Source organism: Agelaius tricolor, unplaced genomic scaffold (genome assembly GCF_023055355.1).
Source record: "Agelaius tricolor isolate 1412-34295 unplaced genomic scaffold, bAgeTri1.0.p SCAF_9, whole genome shotgun sequence".
Classification (NCBI taxonomy): domain Eukaryota; kingdom Metazoa; phylum Chordata; class Aves; order Passeriformes; family Icteridae; genus Agelaius; species Agelaius tricolor.
In genome coordinates, this window is record NW_027269269.1 from 27515134 (window position 1) to 27535663 (window position 20530).

The 20530-nt window shown below is 39.0% G+C and overlaps 1 protein-coding gene across 1 annotated transcript in view; it reads left to right on the forward strand.

The window, feature by feature from the left end:
- Positions 1 to 320: 320 nt before the first annotated feature.
- The window catches only part of F5 (coagulation factor V), a 34359-nt gene continuing 14149 nt past the window's right edge, over positions 321 to 20530 (forward strand). The window contains exons 1-13 of the mRNA XM_071433367.1: positions 321 to 620; positions 3773 to 3864; positions 4849 to 4971; positions 6035 to 6247; positions 9022 to 9165; positions 10087 to 10308; positions 10832 to 10997; positions 12686 to 12863; positions 13972 to 14074; positions 14450 to 14661; positions 15413 to 15563; positions 16239 to 16451; positions 18188 to 20123. Coding sequence (XP_071289468.1) covers positions 460 to 620; positions 3773 to 3864; positions 4849 to 4971; positions 6035 to 6247; positions 9022 to 9165; positions 10087 to 10308; positions 10832 to 10997; positions 12686 to 12863; positions 13972 to 14074; positions 14450 to 14661; positions 15413 to 15563; positions 16239 to 16451; positions 18188 to 20123 — 3914 coding nt within the window. The 5' untranslated portion in view covers positions 321 to 459. The remainder of the gene's footprint in view (positions 621 to 3772; positions 3865 to 4848; positions 4972 to 6034; positions 6248 to 9021; positions 9166 to 10086; positions 10309 to 10831; positions 10998 to 12685; positions 12864 to 13971; positions 14075 to 14449; positions 14662 to 15412; positions 15564 to 16238; positions 16452 to 18187; positions 20124 to 20530) is intronic.

Sequence of the window (20530 nt, forward strand, 5' to 3'; positions counted from 1 at the left end):
TGTAGCATCAACCTGGGAAATTTCCATCAGTGCCAGCCATGTGCTGGGTTTCTGTTTTCTGGGTAGAAAATATGCCCCTCTTCCTCCTAACCACATAAGTCAAACATCCTGTAATTGAAGTAATCTAAATAATCTTCTGCCTCTGATATCCTGCTGCCTCAGTACACAATGACCCAACCACCTAGTAGGGCTGAAGCTGCTTCTCCTTGGTGCATGTCTCTTGCTGGAGGTGGTGTGGAGGAGGGGAAGGAAGATAGTTTAAACAGTTTTTTATCTCTATTGGATCCCTGTCAGTAAGGGGAGGCGGAGGTGAAGAGCAATGACCCGAGCATAGCAAATGTTGTTACCCTGTTGCATCATAATTATTTCATTTCTGAGGGGAAGTTAGAAGCAACAACAGCAATAAAAGCAGCAGTTTCTGCCTTGTCTTCCAGAGCAGCTTTAGCAGGCATCTCTACCATGACTCTGCACTGCTTGCAGCTTTTTCTCTTGCTTCTGCTTGGTTCATGGTGGCCAGACTCAGAGCAGCATGTGGCAGGAGCTGTGAAGGTCAGAGAGCACTATATAGCTGCACAGATCACCAGCTGGACCTACAAACCACAACCTGAGGAAAAGTCCAGGTAACAAAGTACAGGATAAGAAGGATGAAACTAGTCCTCCCTTGGGACTGACTGATGGTTTTTGTCTTTTATTTCTTGTGGAATTGCAGAGACCAGGAGGACTTTGGAGCACAGTCTGTTGATTTCAGAGGAACTTGGTTGACCTTAAACAGCATGATCTGAACTAGAGCCAGTGACATATTAAAAGCTCCTTTTTATTTGCTGCATTAGTAGATAGAATTATTTTTATGCTTTCAGAGCACTTCTGTTAAATAAGCTCCAGGACTTGCTTTTGTCATTTTTGCATAGCTTAATGTTGGTTGCTTGAGGTTTTTTAATGTATTTATTTTAGGTACATGGATGTTGAGCAATGTTAATTTGAGCCATGTTTTGGTAAGATCTCAAAAACTTCAGGACATTAGAATTTGCTGAAGGAATAATTATGTTCCAGTGTTGATGCTATCACTTTCGCTTAAATCAGAGCCAGATGAACTTTGGAACTAGTACCATTTCTAAGTTGTTCATAACTTTTGTGAAATGTGTCTTTGTGTCTTTGATGAGTAAAGGTGATAAGATCAAGCATTTCTCTGCTTTCTTAAGTGAAAATACTGATTTTATTTTTTTCAGATAGCATTGCACAGTGGCCAGCCTACCTGCATCCACCAATCAAGAATATAAAATATGTTATTTTTATTACTACTACTATCCTTAGGATTATAAACTCTGCAAGTGCAATGCTACAGATTTCAAACTTGGATGTAATTTCGAGTTGTGTTTAAATTAGGGAGGGGAACTACTAAAAATGAAACATTAATATTAATTTAAAGTTACTTGTCCTCCTACATTAAAAGGGTTTTTTTATACTGCTGCTTTTCTATATGTGTATATATAGGTGGATTACTTGGTTTTTTGGGGTTTTTTGGGGTTTTTGTTGTTGTTGTTGTTGTTTGTGATTTTTTTTTTCCTGAAGATATATTGCATTTCAGGATAATATGGAAAAGATACTTCCAGTTCACATTATGACTTTCTAACTTTTTTTACCCAAGATCTAATTATAGCAAAGTCTCTGTGATTTTAAAATCCCCTTGACAGTTTAATAGAGCTGGTATAAGCATGATGTCAAACTGGCAAGACAGAAGAAAATAGGATTTAAAGGTAGGAATATGAAGCCAGCTGCCATTTAAGTATTGATCTGGACATGTGAATTTACTAGTTAAAGCTTCATTCTCTTCTACACTGGGTGCATCAATGTAAGCATCAACTGCTGTTTGGTTAAATTCACATTGTGGATGGAGTGTTTTCATGCAGTAGAGACTCACAAGACTGTCTAAAACCTCAGCTGAAGTTCTCTGAGATAACTCAGCAGTATTTTATATTCAATGTCTATTGGGTTACCTTGCCTAAGTATTTAGAGCCAGTCACATCCCAGATGGGACTAATGAATTTTATAGAGCTTATAGAAATTTAACTAAAACCCAAAACAAACAAACAAGCAAAAAACCCCAACAAAACCATGAACTTAACCCCAAAAAACCAGAAAAACAAAAGACCTCACAACACAAATTAACTTACTGAGGAAGAGTTAATGGCTTGATGGCTTGGATCCCAAAGATATTGGGGTATGTAACTTGTGCTGATTTCAGTAGAAGCTGAATGTCTATATGCAGTGTAAGAATCTGTTACTTTGGTGCTTTTATTTATAAATAACTTGAGAGGTTGAAAGGAAAATGGATTCTTCCCCAAGCCGTTTCCTTAATTTTGACTAGAAAAGGACACCTTATTTCTCTGAGTGTTAGTTTTATCTTTGCAGAGGTTGGTTACTATGTACAAGTGCTATTTATTTATAAGGCACTTCAGCATAAAGTGAATATGTATTATCTATGCATCTTGCAGTGTTGCTGCTGCAATTCCTGGAAGTTCTGTAACAAGACCTGCTTGCGTAGTGTGATGTTTCTGAAGTGTTAGTGTGCTAGGTATTTTATTCCTCCTCACTATACAATTGGCACTGATAAATTTCCTCTTCTACCCTACAGTCTTACGTGCATATTCTCATGAACCTTGCCACATTAGGGCAGCTCTTGTCAATGAAGGTTATGGATCCCATCCTTTTCCCCTTTAAGAGTTAAGCAAAATTTTATCAATGCCTTAAAGGAGGGGAGAATTAATTGAAACACCAATTGCTTCTGCCTGACTTTGCTGTGGTGAGAGAGGGGTGCAGAGGAATTTACAAGAGATCTCTTCCAAAAGAGATCTCTCCCTTATGGACTCTGGATATCACTGAAGTGGGTTCTCCCTGCTCAGCCTCCCCATGCTTGAGAAGGCCATCGGCTCCTCACTGTGAAATGTGCCTGAAAGGGCATTAAAAAGAGAGCAAGTGGAATTACTATTGGATTCAGTCATCATACATACTATAGTAAATCAACCAATAGATGTGAAGGGCTGTTACCCTTTCAGCCCTCTTCTCATCGTTTCCATTGCAGAAGTGTTGTTTGCTGGTTTCCTTCTAGTTGCCTGAATATTTTCTAAGAAAACATTGTGTGGTCTCCTGGGTGTCAAATTGTTTAGGCAACAAGACTAAGGGCACTTTGCAGTGGAAAGTGCCCTTAGTCTTGTTTCTCATTTTCTAACTTGCTGTGACATCCTTGGTTGTTGTTAGAGAACAGCTTTGTGCTTGCCTTCAGAGTCATTCCTGTGACAGGAGCTTGCTGTTAATGCTGTTTTAAAACCCTTCTGGTGAGTCTTAAAAATTCAACCATAGGGCTGAATAAACAGAAATTCAGGTTTCTTTCCCTCTATTTTGTCAGATGCTTTTAGGTTAAATATGGTTGAGACATCTTCCTCTGTGTCTTGGACAAAACAAAGGCATCTTTATACCTTTGTAGAATCAAAAGGACCCGTAAAAACCACCTGTAAAATCATTGGTGAACTATTCTAGGTATGGATATTGGATGCTCTATATGACATTATCTGGTTCGGGAGCATCATAAATTCAATAGAGTAAGAGGGAGAAGTGAAGACCTACAAAGAGCTGGACTGTGTTCTTTCCTTCAGCAAAATGTGCAAGTGATTAAATATATTTCCAAGATTCATTTTTTGAGATTTCCATCAAACAGCAAAGGCATCTCTGAGAATCTTTGTCCTTTCAATATTTTTTATAACTCTTTTGGTTTCAGATTGGAACATTCAGATCCTGTATTTAAGAAAATTTCTTACAGAGAATATGAAGTGGATTTTAAAAAAGAAAAACCAGCAAATACATTTGCAGGTAAACAGGAATGAAATGTCCTGAGTATTTTGATTTGTTCCTTATTTTAAAGCCAGTGGCAACCTAAACACACTTGTATTTTTGCATCCATTATTTGCACATAAACCAAATAGGCACAGGGGATGAGGTCTCTACAATGCAGGAACGAGGCTTCCAAAGGCCGTAGAGAGGTTGGGCTTTCAGAGGATGTGGCTGTCTGCAAATCAGTTGCACCATACAAAGTTGTTCCCTTTGTTTTCAGCATCTGATGAGATTTACCACATGCATTTAGATTTGGCACAGCTGCAGCGATGACACTATGAATTGTGAAGGAGCCTAAGGCCTGAAACTAAATATATACAAAATAGTTAACTTTTGCCTTGTAAGTCTCTTTTTTTGGTAATCTTAGCAGCTTTTTCAATTGCTTGTTTTTGCAACATGGGGAGTAGGGATACCAGCTCTTGAAATCTTTTGCAGGAAATGCCTCAAGAAATTTGCAGTGTGGAAATGATTATTTACTTGGATAACATTTGGGAATTGAAAGATCTCTTTGTTCTGTGACTTCTGGCATTCAGAGTGCTACTTAAAAGAATGTGTTTGAATGCCTTTCTCTAAACTCTTAAATTATAAAATATTTATCTTCTAAAATTATTTAATTAAATTGTATTGAAAGATGTCTAGAAATTTTCAATGAACCTCAGGATGAATCTTTTGATAGAGTTTCTGTATCTGTAAATAACTTTTTGCCCCTTATTTTCCCATGATTTTTAAGTGCTAGTTGCCAGATGCAAAATTTATAACATTTTGGAATATGCACTATATCCTTTAAGTTCCCATATGCCTTTTTATGGGTAAGTCTTCATTGCAGTGTTATTACATTCTCTGTTAATTTTGAGACTTGTATTTTGAGAGCTAATATTTTTTGAAGGGGGAGAAAATTCTTTGTTTCACTGAACATACTGTTTTATTAATATTTTCCTCTTTCTTTATCCTAAATAACTACAGGACTTCTGGGACCAACGCTGCGTGCTGAAGTGGGAGATACTTTAGTGGTTCACCTTAAAAATATGGCTGACAAGCCAGTCAGTATTCATCCTCAAGGTCTAGTTTACAGCAAAAGTGAAGAAGGTAAGTACTGTAGAATCTCTGGTTTGCTCATTTGCTTGTAGACTACTGCACGAAATGTTGTCAGGGATCTAGATCAATGTGTGAAGCTATGTGTAACACAAATATCTGTTGATCCTGGATTACACCTTCATTGTTAGCTCCTTTCTTGTTCATCACTGTAACACTAGCAATGTGAGTGTCATGAGCACAGTTTCCTAACAGTGCTGATCATGCTGTTGTGATACTCACGATTTAATGCTCAGCTTTATGGTGCTTTGTTCCACACCCTCATGAGACCAACAAAAAGAGATTATAAACTATGATCAAATAGACATTAAAATATCTGTACCAGCACGAAGTGAGTTTGGTTGCTCATGCTTCCTGGATTGCCCTGCCCTGGGTGCTGAGCCAGAGCTTTGACCCGCAGTTTACAAATTCATGCAAGGTTTTGGTTGCTGTGTGGATGCAAAAGGAGTTTTGCAGCTCCATCTCATGGAGTTGAACAGAACATCTCATTGGAAGGGATGGGCAGTTCAGTTTGACTGTCATATTAATTAATGTTCCTTTTGCACTTCAGATTTCGATTCTCTGTCTCTCCTTTGTCATATTGCAGATCTGTTGGATATGGCAGGCACAGACACGAGCCATTACTGTCTCCATATGTGGATGTGCAGTATACAAAAGGCCTAAGGCAGCAAGGCAGTGCCAGCCCATGCAGTCGCTTTGAGAGACAGTTAAAAAGGTGACAGAGTGGGCAGCATTCCTCTGCAGAGCATCAGTGAGCAGAGGCTGAAGCTTCATGCCATCCTAACCCTACTCAGACTGATGAAGAGCCCAACCTTTTGGCAGTGATAATACTTCTAGGAAATCTTTCATCTGTAAGAAATAGGATGGTGGTGGATTAGCTGCTCTCCCCATGGTACTCTCAGCAATGTGTGAGGGGAATCATGAGTTATCTCTTTAAAGCTGATGTATCATATAAGCAAGATCAAACCAAGCTTTTGGAGCTGATTATAGGAAGATATTCCAAGCATTTTAATTGCTGTTTTTCTTCATGCCACCCTACTGACTCTTTTCTTGGCAGGCTCCCTGTATGATGACAGAACATCACCTGCAGAAAAACAAGATGATGCTGTACTTCCAGGCCAGCTCTACACATACGTGTGGGATATACCAGAAGAAGTTGGTCCAAGAGAAGCTGACCTTCCTTGTCTTACATATGCTTACTATTCTCATGAGAACATGGCAATGGATTTTAACTCTGGTCTGGTTGGAGCATTGCTGATCTGTAAGAAAGGTAATGAAATGCTGTAAGACTACTATAAGGTAGTATATTTTCATTTCTAACAAAGATGATCGTGTATGGTAATGAGAGAAGATATTTTCTTTTTCACATCTTTACATGCAGTGTAAAATGAATGGGTTTTAGCATTATTCTTTTAGATGTTAGTTTTTAAATGCCAACTTTCATGCAGTTTCATCCTATAATTATAGAATGGGCAGAAAACATCATTATATAGATACATTTGCCTGCACTGGTTGCATCTGCAGTTGCTTAACTGCTAAATATATGACCTCAAATGTCCTGTCTAAGAATAAATATTTTCTAAAACTTCATTCAAAATGGTATGGCGATTTCAGAGAATAAGGCAGGAAATAATTGTTTTACCCATTGCCTTTTAAAGGCTGTCTGATCAAGAACCTGGAACACTCTCTCTTCTGTAACCTGGCTTTAAAATTGCAGAGCAGTGTGTCTTTTGCTAGTCATTTGAAGATATGGCCAAATTTGAACAGATTTTAAGTCTTAAAATTGTTTTTACGTGTGATTAGAGATTTTAGATTTTAGCAGTCTGAGCCATTGAATTCCATTTCCACTAATAACTGGTGTCTTGTAGCACTTGTAAATAGCTCCTAGATACATCTCTCTGGTTTGAGTGATGACTGAAACAACATGCCACCGTGTAAAGTACTTAAACTACTTACTAGTCCCTAAAATCCAAGGTTTTTCCAAATTATATATCCTTCTTGTGGTGAACATGATGTGAGTTATTTAGCCTGATTTAATTTGAGACTAAACTGCATGGACTTGGACCTTAAAGCTTCCCTAAAAGTAAACAGAACACTGGTTCAGTGTGGGTTGCACAAGGACAATCTCCTCACCCATAGATACCCATTTTAATGCAGAACACATCTACTCTTATTGCCTCAAAGGAGTTGCTTTATTATTAATTATGTTCCTCCTGATTTTTTTTTTTTTATGATTGGCGCTTTTAGTATTATCTAGGACTTGTTATTTTCCTGATTTTTCTTGGGTTTTTCTTTCTTTGGGTTTCTGTGTATATGCATATTTTATGGCATACTGGTTGAGCTAATCTGGGCAAATACTTTGAAACTACTTCCTTCTCAGGCTTCTCAAATTCATGCATTTTGGGCTTTAGTAGGACATGAATTTGAAATGGACTGGTGTGACCACTGCCTTCAAGAAAATTCGGGTGTACGTTTCTAGAACAAAGACAAACAGCTCACTATGCATATTTTTAAGATTCCTGTACACAGATTTTTGACTGGGTGCTATGTCTGGTAAATGTGCAGTGAACCTGTGTATTTGGTCTGCTCGGCATGGAATTTAGTTTCTTCACAGCAGCTCATATGGGCTGTGTTTTGGATTTGTGGCTTAATAGCATCGATAATACACTCACCCATGTTTGAGCTGTTGCTGAACAGTGCTTGCACAGTGTCAAAGCTTTCTCTTTTTCCTGCTCAGACCTCCCCAAATGGTGGGTTTGGGATGGACAAAGGGGTTGGGAGGAGACCCATCTGGACAGATGAAACAGATTGGCCAAAGGATTATTTTTCTACCCCTAACATCATTCTGCAATAGAAAATGGAGGCAGAGGAGGAAACAACAGTGTGGGGAGAATGGGGGTGTTGACTTCCAAGATGACAGTTTTTGAGATACTGACTGGGCATCAGTCAGCTTGTGGGAGATGATGAGATTTTTTTTCTCTGTTGTTTGTTGTTTTCCTTCTCTCCTTCATCTTTGAACTGTCTTTATTGACCCTTGAGTTTTCTCATTTTTGTTCCTCCTGTTCTCTCTCCTATCCCATTGGGGATGGGAAGGCATTGAAGTGGGTGTTTGGCTGCTGGTTGGGGTCAGCTCCCCATGGTCTGACACATTTAAGAGGTGGTAAAGGTTATAAAAATTGGACTTCTGAGTTAAAGCACTGCATGAATGTTCTTTGTGTGGCAAGTAGATAAATTTCTCTGTTGATCTGAGGCTTCTTTTGTGAAGAAAACCAGAGCTTTGTAGCTTCCCATAAATTAAAAATATATATTGAAGATAATTTCTTCCACTGCTTCTTCCTAGGTAGAATAATCAATACATTTGCAAATTTTTCATTCTTGCAATCCAGAGGGACCAGATTATGTTTTGAAAGTAGCAAGTGGAAGTTTTTGATGTGAGCAATCTACAGAAAGAATCAGTAAAAATCACATCAGTTCTGTGTGGCATGTCCAGAATGAATTCTACTTCTTGACAAAAATTACATCTGTATCACAAAATCACCCAGGACAGTTTCTTGTAACTGATCCAGCACAGCAGTCTCTGTTGAAGTCTTTTGTGTGTAAACGTTGTTTGCTGAGTGGTTGGTTTTAAGCTTTTTAAAGGTGCTGATGACCTCAGTGCTTGAAAAGATGCTGTTCACACTGCTGGTGACTCTGCCATCACTCTTCTCCTTGTCACACAGTCTGAAAAGAGAGGGCAGCACCTGATTGTGAAACAAAGGTGTTTGAAACTCTCCTTCTTTAAGGCGATCTCTGCAACACATTGCCAGAAATTGTCTGAGGCAATTCATTGCATGATATTTGTCTTCTCTGGAATACTTCAGACTTTTGATTTTGTGGTTACCCAATACAAAAGTACTTCCAGAAATAAAATCACATTATGAGCATTCTTCAGGCTTTGTTTTGATCAGGCTCAGCCAGTACACGCTAACAGCCAGTACATGCAACTGCATGTGAAATCTGCTCTATTTCTGCTTCAAACTAAGACCTGTTGTTTCTCCTTCACAGGAAGTCTAAATGAGGATGGATCACAGAAACATTTTGACAGGGAATATGTACTGATGTTTGGTGTGTTTGATGAGAACAAGAGTTGGCAAAAATCAGCATCAGTCAAGTATACAATTAATGGCTATACTGATGGAACGTTACCAGGTACTGTTCCAACTTATATGAAATGAAACTAACATTTATGAACACTGAATATTACCTTTAGTTGCTTTTTATGCACAAGAATGGGAATGTGGAGAAAAGGGATACAGCCTTTTTTAGAATGTGTCTGTGAGCATCTAAATTCTGGAAGAAAAACTGTGCTGCTGAAAGGAAGTAACACCAGATTACTGATAGGAACAATGAGATTACCTCTGAGAAGGCTTCTGCTAGAAGAAAAGGATTACTAACTTTAAAAAAAATTAATAAGCTCCTCATTTTTTTAACAAGCTGATGGTGCGAGAGTGATTTAAGTGAATTGTTGGTTCTACAGCATATAGAACATACTGGGTGCAAAATTTCCTGAACGTGGAAAGTCAGTTATCATTAAAAGACACAATTAAGTGAGAAGACTAGGAAGATGGTAGTGGGGCTTTTCTCTTGTTTTCCTAAGAAAAAACTTAAATATCTCTCTCCCATCCATTGAGCAAATATAAAAGGTTGTCTTAAGTGAGAATTTTTTAAAGAAAATATTGAAGAATATAGTTACTGTCACTAGTTACCACATCAATCTTTAGCTTAGTTCCTTGCTTTGTTCTTTGCATTCCCTGCCCTGTTTTCCCCTCACTCCCCAAGCAAGGACAGGTCAGCTTTCCAAAAGAAAGCACTGGGTTTTTTTCCATTTTTTGCCAGCTTGTTGTAAGTCAGTTTATCACTTGCAGGTAAGATTTAAACATTTGTCTTCCGCTGACACATGATTTTGGTATCTGGTCCATTTACGCGCTTCTGAAACTTCCTCTTGTTGCAAACATTGATCACAGCAATTTTTTTTCATGTTTTCAGTGAAGACTCACTTCAAACCTAGGGTGCATGGGGAACTTGCATGATTTGCCTGTATTCTGAACCCTAATCTCATGTCTCTTTTAGATTTAGAGGCTTGTGCATATGACAACATTAGCTGGCACTTGATAGGAATGAGTTCCAAGCCAGAAATCTTCTCCATTCACATCAATGGCCAGTCCATGGAGCAAAAACGTCGCCGAGTTTCGGCTGTTAACTTGGTGGGAGGAGCCTCAACCACCGTAAACATGACAGTGACTGAGGAAGGAAGGTGGCTCATATCTTCTCTTGTCCAAAAGCACCTGCAAGGCAAGGAAACATCTAGTTATTAGGCACCTGTAAAGCTGTTCTTCTCCATGTCCCAAATGGCTTCTGCTGTTTTACAACAGTACTGTTTCAGGTGGTTTTGTCATTTCACTAAGAAAATGACCAAGAATCAGGCATTCTGTTGGAAATGCATGTTGAACTGAAAGATATTCTTATCTGCAGCTTTACTGCAGTGTCTACAGCACAGAGCAGCAATGATTCAATACTCCAGCATCTAAGTCTCTGTGAACTGTTCAGATAAGCACCACTATAAAATTAGTAAGAAACCACCCATTTCCTGAGAAACTGAGTATTTTCAGCTAAGGGTACTTCAATGTGATGAAAATATTTTCTCTTTGACATTTGAAAGTGGTATCTTTCAGCAATGATCAAAATTCTGTTTTAAAGAATGAGAAAAACATCTCTCTTATAAGAGCAGGAGATATCTTTTGGGGGTAAAAAACAGCTGAAGTGGTAAGAGTTCCTCAGATGGGAAATCACTATGGTCCTGTTTCCTCTCAATTAGCTGGAATGCATGGTTACCTCGCTGTAAGGGACTGTGGGGACAAAGAGGTGAAGAAGAGTCGTCTCTCCTATAGAGAACGTCTTATGGTCAAAACCTGGGACTATTTCATTGCTGCAGAAGAAGTTACCTGGGATTATGCCCCAAGAATTCCAGACACCCTTGACAGGTAAAATACTGGTTTGTCAGTATAATAGGGAATGTTAACATGAAATCACATGATAATTGTGGTTGGAAAGAACCTCTTGGTATCCAATAGCAAAGCTGGATCCAGTTGCACTGGACCTAATGCAGTTGCATTTTTATTGTTTCCAAGTACAGGGACCCCTCAGCTTCTCTTGGCATCTTTGCAGCTTCACAGTGAAAGAGTTTTTCCTGATATCTAAATGTTCTTCATCATGTTGCACTTTGTGGCCATTGTGTCTCATCTCTTCACCATGCGGCTTTGAGAAGCATGTGGTCCTGCTTTCTCTATAATGTCAATTTGATAGTTAAGGTTAAACATAAGATGCTGCCTTAGCTATGTCTTTGCCTGACTGAAGAAACTGGAATTTTGCCTCTGTGCCAGGTGCTCTGGCTCCCTGATCACCATGGTGGCCCTTCACTGGACTCTCACCTGTGTCAGTGACTTTCTTAGCTGAGAAGCCCAACAGTGAATACCTTCTTTTTCCTCTCACAGTGAGCCCAAAATAACAAGGTGACTGAGGAATTGTCCAAAGTAGCATACAAGATTATTTTCTAAAATACTTCTCAGCATCAATTCTGGTGAAATAAACAGTCCTTAAAAGGAAGAGAAAGGGAGGGAGGGAATATTTTTGGAGATTAAAAGATTTTAAAAGTTCAGTACAATGAAGTGTTTAGGGAACAGGAGAAAGAGCTCTCTATAAATGATGTCTGCATAATACCAATGTAGATGGAGTACAAGTCATAATAAAGAAGCGTATTGGGCTATTTTGCTCAACTTAAGACAAATAGAAGGAATTCTGTAACATACATGATGTCATAGTGCACAGTGCTATCAGTGCACTGTGAGGTTAAATTTGTGATCTGTCAGTTCCCCAGTGTTATTTGTGCCTTTATGAGCCTTTACAAGCTGATATTCCTAAGAATCTTTAAGGATTTAAGCAGAACAAACAAATTCCTTATTCTTTAAGGGTTATCATTTCATATGCCTCCTTAGAAATACAGTGTTTGCACAACTCATTCTCCTTTGGCATGATTTGCTTCCCTTATGTGCTCTTGAACTGCGCAGAACAAACTTAATATATCTTTCCTGCTAGTCACACTGCCTTACTTAACCATCTCAGTGCTCTGATTTTTCCTCCTTTGTTCAAAACTGCAGTTTATCCCTTTTCAGTAACCTTTTTGGAAGTGTGAGTGACAACAAAAAAAGTTTGAAACCTCAGTATTGCACTACTTACTGTATAGTGCCTGACTGGGATTAAGATTCTGTTCCTATTTCTCCTGGAGTCCTTGCTACTGTGAGCAAATTGGGGTTTTTTTCCTCCATGCTCAACTAGGCCTTTGAAAAAGGAGAACAGTGATTTCCATCTTACCTTAGAAGGGTACCTGCTGCTTCAGTTTGTTTCATATTTGTATGTACACTGTCAAATTAAATTAAATGTAAACTCTGATATTAATTGGTCATATATAATGCCAAAGTACAGGTAATAATCTAAGGTTCTCTTACCTAATTTAGGTTAGAATTTGGGGTGAAAAGCATTAGGTTAGTTTAGGGTTTGGCTTTTTTTTTCAAGCAGTGAGATTTCTACCAGTTGCTTGAATACTAATTTTGTATTTTAACAGATGCTACTATTCAAGTTGTGTTGATCATTTTTCTTTTCCTTTATTTTTAAGACACTATAAATCGCAACACTTGGACAATTTCTCCAATCTCATAGGTAAAAGGTATAAAAAGGCTATTTTTACGCAATATACTGATGCCAGCTTCACTAAACGTCTGGAAAATCCTCGTTCCAAGGAAACTGGAATCTTGGGCCCTATTATCAGAGCTCAAATCAATGATAAAGTCAGAGTAAGTAAAACAAATACAGAGATTATTTATACTATAATATGCTTTATATCGAGGTAGAGATACAAAGGAATTAGTTTCATTTTTGTTGTCTTTCAAATAATATAGCTACTGTTCTAAGTATTGGCCCTGTTAAAATGTATGATCACAAGTAGCACTGTTTAGCTTGCATTTTTCAGTGTTCCTTCTATAGTTTCCATGATTGTGCTTTATTTTACAATATAAACATGCTTCAGTCACACTGTAAAATATGTGTTGACACTGGTCCAAAATGGGAAAGAAGCCCTAGACCTGGGTGGACTTCCTAGGGATTTTGTATGTGAGGCTGAACTTCATGAGCCTCTTGTTTCTTATGCTGATATTTTTTTCCAGCTGTTTTAGACAAAGGAAATCAGTTTCTATAATCAAATGTTATTTCATGAGGTTATACCATGAAACTACAAAATATTTGCATTACAAGCTTGTGCTGCCACTTGTCTTTCTGTTGTCATTTAATGATGCATCATGAAGTTCCATAACCTTATCTTCTGTCATTTCCACCATGACTCCGTGGCTCTGAATTTGAGCTTAGCATGTGCCTTTTTTTCTTTTCCCTTTTTCTCTCCTATTTTTTTTTTTTTGTTGTTTGTTTGGTTGGTTTTTGGTTTTTGTTTTTGGGGGTTTTTTTTAATCCTAATTTTGTTAAGAATAGGCAGGAAATTTTGCCTTTTCCGTACATATCCCCTCTGGGTCTTAGAATCTGGGACAAGCTTTGGTTTGAAATTTTTCTTCTCCCATATTGAAGGTTTTTAAGAACTTCAGTCAGTAGCTTCATATTTCCAGAGATAGTGTGTGCCTAGTAGCTAGAAGAACAAGTGTTCTTTTTAGACCTTCCACAGCCCAGCTGTAGGCAGCTGAACTTCACTCAGTGGGGTCTACAAAGTCCAGCAGAATGGTAACAGCTTTTATTCTTTGCGTTTATATATCAAACAGTATTTAAGACACCCTTTTGCCTTTCTGGCACTTTCTGGGCTAAAGCAGGGCAAATTGTACTGTAGTGGTAACTTCATTATGTATTCAGACAAGGATTTGTTGATTCCTAATTTTTCTTTTCATTTACCTATTAATATAGATTGTATTCAAAAATAAGGCCAGTCGACCCTACAGCATTTATTTCCATGGAGTGACACTTGCAAAGAATGCAGAAGGAGCTGATTATCCTCTGGATCCCACAAGTAAAAAATTTGTGAAATATGTTTTTGCATATCACTAACTGTTATGGATGGTTTTGTTGCTTTGAAGGAGGTGCTGTGGCTGGGAATATGCATGACTGGGAGACCTCAATTCTGTTCTCTGCCTCTGCTTACCTGTTGTGTTGCCTTATAGAGAAACCAAGGTATTATCTGCAAAGCAGAGACAAATACCCTCTATTTGTTGGATTAGTTTTCTGTTCTTGTTTGTAATTTTAGAGAGACAAAAGTTCTTGCTGAATTTCAGTTATGTCAAGGTAGCTTTTAATGGCCAAACTACACCAATGTCATTAGAAGGTGCAGCTTGATACTAACATCTGGCTCTGAGCTTGTACCATTACTGTTCTTGTTTTTCCTTAGGCAATGGCACCCAGAGTAGAGGAGTTGAACCAGGGAATACATACATTTATGAGTGGAAAATTGCTAAAACAGATCAACCCACTGCACAGGATGCACAATGTATTACAAGGCTGTATCACAGTGCTGTAAATATTGAGAGAGATATAGCCTCTGGACTGATTGGCCCACTTCTGATTTGTAAAAGTGAAGCACTGACGCAAAAGGGTGTGCAGGTAACTTGTTTGGGCAGATTTTGCTCAAATAATGCTCTTTATTCTACACTGAATTTAGTTTTACTTCCCATAGAGAACTGCTCTGTGGAGAGCAGTTAAACCAATGGGCTCCTGAAGAAACAGTCCTCTCACTGTCCACAGCAGTAAAGGAATTATGTTCTGTATTTCTTAGCAAGTGCTAAGAAAGGTCAACAAAAGGTCAGCTTGACTTTAAAGTCTATTTCTAGATTTGATAATAAATTTTCCTGCTGTTATTATATTTTCATACTCTGAAGATATTCGTATCTTACCTGGCTCCTTTCTGTAACAGAGACAGCTCCACAGCATCTGACAATCTCAGGCACAATGAATCTAGAACAGCCAAAACAGCAATGGAGAGTTCTGGGAGAGGGCTTCCCTTTACCAGTTATTGAAATCTTGCTTGGCAAAGGTTTAAGGATCACTTGAGAGAAAAAAATGTCAGAAGCTTTGTCAGGTCAAACAAGAGGTCTGGTTCTGTTACAGAGAGCCCAGTCATAAACCATCTGTGTATCACCAGTGCTAGAGGCTTGCTCAGCATTCTACTGCAGGTTGGCTGCAGTAGGATTGAAGTCTGGAGCCTCTACTCCCTTCTACATAACCTTTGGATAACACTTACCAGGACTCTGATGAAGCTTATGTTGCTTACGTAGTAAGAAAGAGATTGTAGGATTGAGTTCTTAAAAGGTGTGCCTGCTGATAAAATGTAACTGCTATGTTGATTGTCTTTCAGAAAAAGGCAGATGAGGAGCAGCAGGCAATGTTTGCTGTGTTTGATGAAAATAAGAGCTGGTACCTAGAGGATAACATAAAGGAGTACTGCAGCAACCCAGCCACTGTTAAAAGGGATGATCCCAAGTTCTATAACTCAAACATAATGCACAGTGAGTGGAATACTGAGATGAATAATAGGAACGCTTTTATGAACCTGAGCGCTCAGTGATTGCTTGTTCTCAGAAGTACATGTGATTAGGGAATCCTCCAGAAAGTCAGTGAACTTCTAACTGTGCCAGGTGGCACTGGACAGAAATAAGAAATATCATAGAATTAGAAAGGTTGGAAAAGACCTCCAAGATCAAGTCCAGCCTCTCACCTAATACCAGCATGCCCACTAAAGCATATTGCAGAGTGCCACATTCACTTCTTTTTTGAACACTCCCAGAGATGATGACTCTGCCACTTCCTTTGGGAGCCTGTTACAATGGTTATCCACTCAGTGAAGAAATTTTTCCTAATATTCAACCGGAACTCCCCTGGTGGAGCTTGAGACCATTTCCCCTTGTTTTATTGCTAGCTGGCAGGGGGAAAAGGCCTACCCACACCTCGCCACTAGTAGCTAGGCTAGCTCTGGACCCTGAAGCAAAGACAAGGGTTAACTAAATTTTGATGCAGCACCTTGCTGCCTTAGAGATAATATTTCCAGAGATGGAAATTATCATGGTTTCAGCCCTGTGCCAGTCTCTTTCCAGTGCAAACATGAATCCAGTGCACTGACATCAAAGAATAGGAAGTTTTAAAACAGAAATACTGAAACCACTTTTACTTTGCTTTCCTTTTAGCAATAAATGGCTATGTGTCTGACAGCAGTGAAATCCTTGGATTTTGCCGAGACACTGTGGTTCAGTGGCACTTTTTCAGTGTTGGCACCCATGATGAGATTGTCTCTGTTCGTCTTGCTGGACACTTCTTTCTGTATCAAGGGAAATATGAGGATACATTGAGCCTTTTCCCAATGAGCGGAGAATCGGTCACAGTGGAAATGGACAATGGTGGTAAGTGGTGGAACTGTAGTGTTTGACAGCTCTTCTAAGACATTATTTTATCTCCAGTCTATAAGGACTTATCTAAATAGGAGAGAAAACTCTTTTGATAAACACAGTGCTAGAAAACATTGAATCATTCCCCAGTGCAAGTGATGTGCATGGAGTCTTTCTGGCTATACCAACTTAGCTAACTGTATGCTGTACTGAGGCTCTTTTTGTTGGTCATCTTGTGATTTGGTTTTTTTTCACTTGACAATTAATACTGGGGTTAGTAATGATAATTTTAAGGCAAGATTCTTCTCAGAAACCGGTGTGAACTCCATTGTATGATTTCCAGGTTTGTCACATTCTTGTCTATTCTGAGCAGTCTAAAATGGGCTGAAACTGTCAAATTCTGCTGGTCATTACTGGGCAAAATGGCTACACCTGACCTTAGGCTTGAAGTCATTCAGCAGCAGTAAAGTCCGCCTGCCTGAACCGGGTCACTGGTCTGTGGGATGCATCTCAATATCTAGCTAGAATTAGCACCATGTCTTGAAAGAGGGGGCATCAGAACCCATGTAATGCACATTTAAGGCATTACTTCTAAAAGGACAGATTCTGTGTCATTGAAGTCTGTGCACTTTGAGTGATCATTCTAAAATCCCTCAAGGTTTAAGTATCCTTATCCTATTTAAAATATCTTACTTTTTAAAAAAAATATATTTTATGTATTGCACAGCATCAAGACCTTATAACTTAAAAATGTTTAAGTGGCTTGTATTGCTCAAGACTAGAGAATCATTAGAACTCTATTAGACTTTATGGAAACCTCCCCAGTAATAAAGTTGTATTTTTGCTTGATTTTGGTATGCAATCTATTCTTTCCATCTAGAGCATATTTTCTTTGATAAATTTGCTGTTGTTAGAAATCAGGGAAGCTGTGCAGGTCACTTCAAGCTGATCAATACAGGAAGAATTGTATGTGACCTTTTTAAAAAAAAACCTGTTTCTCAGGGTGTTAGTTCTGTCTATTCTGTCATTTCTACTAGTTCCAAAATCAGGGTGTAACAAGCAAAGAACTTGATTTGATGTTGTTTAGGGAAACAGATTTTATTTTCTTCTCTGAATATTCTAGTTTCCAATAGAGAACTTACCTTGTGGTGAGGTTTTGGAGGAATTATTAAAATCTTTAAATTAATCAGAGATGCCTCAGATTGGCAGCTTAATAGTTTTTGTCAGATGGGAAATTCAAATTGCTTTATTCTTATTTTACTTATTAAAGATCATCCATGATTCATCCAAAAGCTTTTAAAATACTGTGTATGTCAGATGTTTGCCAACATTGCCTCAGAATGCATTTGCTCTGCTCAGAATGTTCTATCTATGTAGCAGTGCATGTACCAGTAAGGACAGGATAAAATTGAAACTGTATCTTGAGAGTCTTACTCTTAGATCCAGATCTAAACATAGGATCCTTTAATTTGTTTCTTTCTTTTTCATATCCATCTCTTTCATGGGTTATTTTTGGATTCAGGTTCTAGTTACGGCTTAATCTATGGAAAAGAGTTCCATCTCCTAGATGTATTTATATGTGCTCTAATTTGTCTATATTTAATAATTATTTTTCATTGCAGTGAGAGCTCATAAATATCCCAGATAAATGTTAGCAGCCTGCTATAGCAGGTGCTATAGAAGCAAAACAAACTATTTGCCTTACATGACAGACAATGTCCAGTCTCATAACACTTTCATTTCAATTGCAGGTACTTGGCTTTTGGCATCCTGGGGCACCCCAGAAATGAGTTACGGCATGAGGCTGAGATTCAGGGATGCAAAATGTGACTATGAGGAAGATGAAACATTGGGTTTTGTGGCTTTAAGTCCCACCAAGACTGAAAGAAAGGCTGTTACCACCTCAGCTGAGGAAGTTGTGCAAGAAAATGAGGAAAACAAGGAGGAATTGGATTATCAGAATTATCTGGCTTCTTTTTACTCCATCCGAGGCTCAAGAAAGGCAGCAGGTGATGAAGAAAAACAGAATCTTACAGCACTGGCCTGGGAGCAGTATGAAGACATTGATGCCATGAGTTCTGAGGTGGCAGCTGGCTCAGGTCTGACAGCTATAAATAGTAGTGGAACAACAAACAACTCTAAGTTCTTAGAAACTCATATCACTCCTCTTCCCCCGGTCAAGGCTGAAACATTCCAGTCAAATCACACATCAATCACAGCAGAAGAGGATTTATTTTTAGCTACCACAAGTGATGGAGAAGCTGACTTGGTATTTGAGAATAGAAGCCAAAGCAAATATGAAATAGCTCACAGTAAGATGTCCGCAGGTGAACACTTGCTGAGCAATGGGGGAGGCCCAGTTAATGTTGCAGAAGAGCTTCCAGCTGGTGGAAAGGACAGTAAACCTTTTTCAGAAGAACATCAAGAGCAAAGCACGGAAAGAGGAAATTATACTACTAACAAGAAAAGGAAAAGGCGAAGCTCGCTGGCCATTAAGTTTTACTCTGTCCAAAAGATGAATGCCCTTCTAAATCATGTCCGAAATAAAAATGTCTCCTTTTCTGACAAGACTGATGCACCTCATTTTGTGCATCATACAGAGAACACATCCAATGAAGCCATGGTGGAAACTGGCCAACTGCCAAATGAATATGATGATGATCTGAAAGCGGAAGGAAAGAAGATGGAAAATGCCATGCACACAGTTAACTTGACACTGGATTTGGACCTCATAGTAGGAAAAGGGTCTAATGCATCCAGCCTTTCTCAACCCAGGATATCCAAAGATAAACCAGCCAACGTATTTTCTTTAGAATATACGTTAGACAATACGAGCCCTAATTCCAGCCCTGCTGTAGTGAAGAACTTACTAGAAGCATCATTGCCCGGGGTTGAGAAATATTCATCTAAAATGACTAGTGAGGAATGGAATTTGGTGTCTGCAAAGATGAATCCAGGATTAGAGGCAAGCTTGGATAAATCTGCTGGTGGTAAGTTAAATCATCATGGCAGAAACGGTACAGCATCCATAAATAAGGAAGATATGAAGAAGGATCAAGGGTTCTCACATCTAATGGGGGAAAACCAGAAAGGGAGCCACATTCACCCGACTCAGAAAGGAAAGGAGGGAAACAACAATACCTTGACTTCATCTGGAACCTTCATCAAGATCCGAAGGAGAAAGAAGGAAGATGCAAAAATTACCTACTTGCTGAGCCCAAGGAGTAGAAACCCCAAAAAGCCCAGCAATCCCGTGGCAGGGTTTGGCCGTGCGCTTCCGGGTGGGACCAACTACACAACAGTGCCGTGTTGCACAGCTGCCACCAAGGCAGCCAGTGAGGTCAGCCAGAGTGTGGGTGTGAGCAGAGCCGGGCACAGAGAGTCGCTGGGTGATGCCCTCACCCCGCGGCAGTTCAGGCCATCCATCACAATCGGGCTTCCCCGAGCAGACGGACATTACGAATATGTGATAGGAGAATCCTACAGCGATGAGAGCTCGGGTGGGGAGTACGAGTACCATTATGTGAGCTTTGATGACCCCTACATGACAGATCCCAAGGTGAACATCAGCAGGCAGCGTAACCCTGATGACATTGCTGAGCACTACCTGCGCAGCAGAGGCAATAAGAGGAGATATTATATCGCAGCTGAAGAGGTCTGCTGGAACTATGCAGGATATAAGAAAAGGTTTGCCTAAATCCTTTACTTTCACTTGGCACACCATTCTGAAATCTCCTTGCAGAATGTTGATTCGCATGCTGATAAACTTAAAAGCATCTGTAATGTGCCATCTGATTTCTGACATTTCAATGGCAGAAACTATAAGAATTTTCCACGGGAGACTCACACCCCTTAGAAATGTCAGAGTGAGATTACTATAATCAAGCACAACACAGCTAAGAACTCTTTTTTTTTTTTAACCCCCTTTTGTAGACTCACTAGTAACAGTCTTTAATATATCAGTTATAAAACTCACTGTGAGAGGTCAAGAGGGAATCTTGCAGCTTATTTTTTTGTACTTGAATGTTTTACTTTGTGCTTCAGTTCTTGGTACATGTACACAGGACAGAGACCTCCTTGTGCAAAGTATTTCC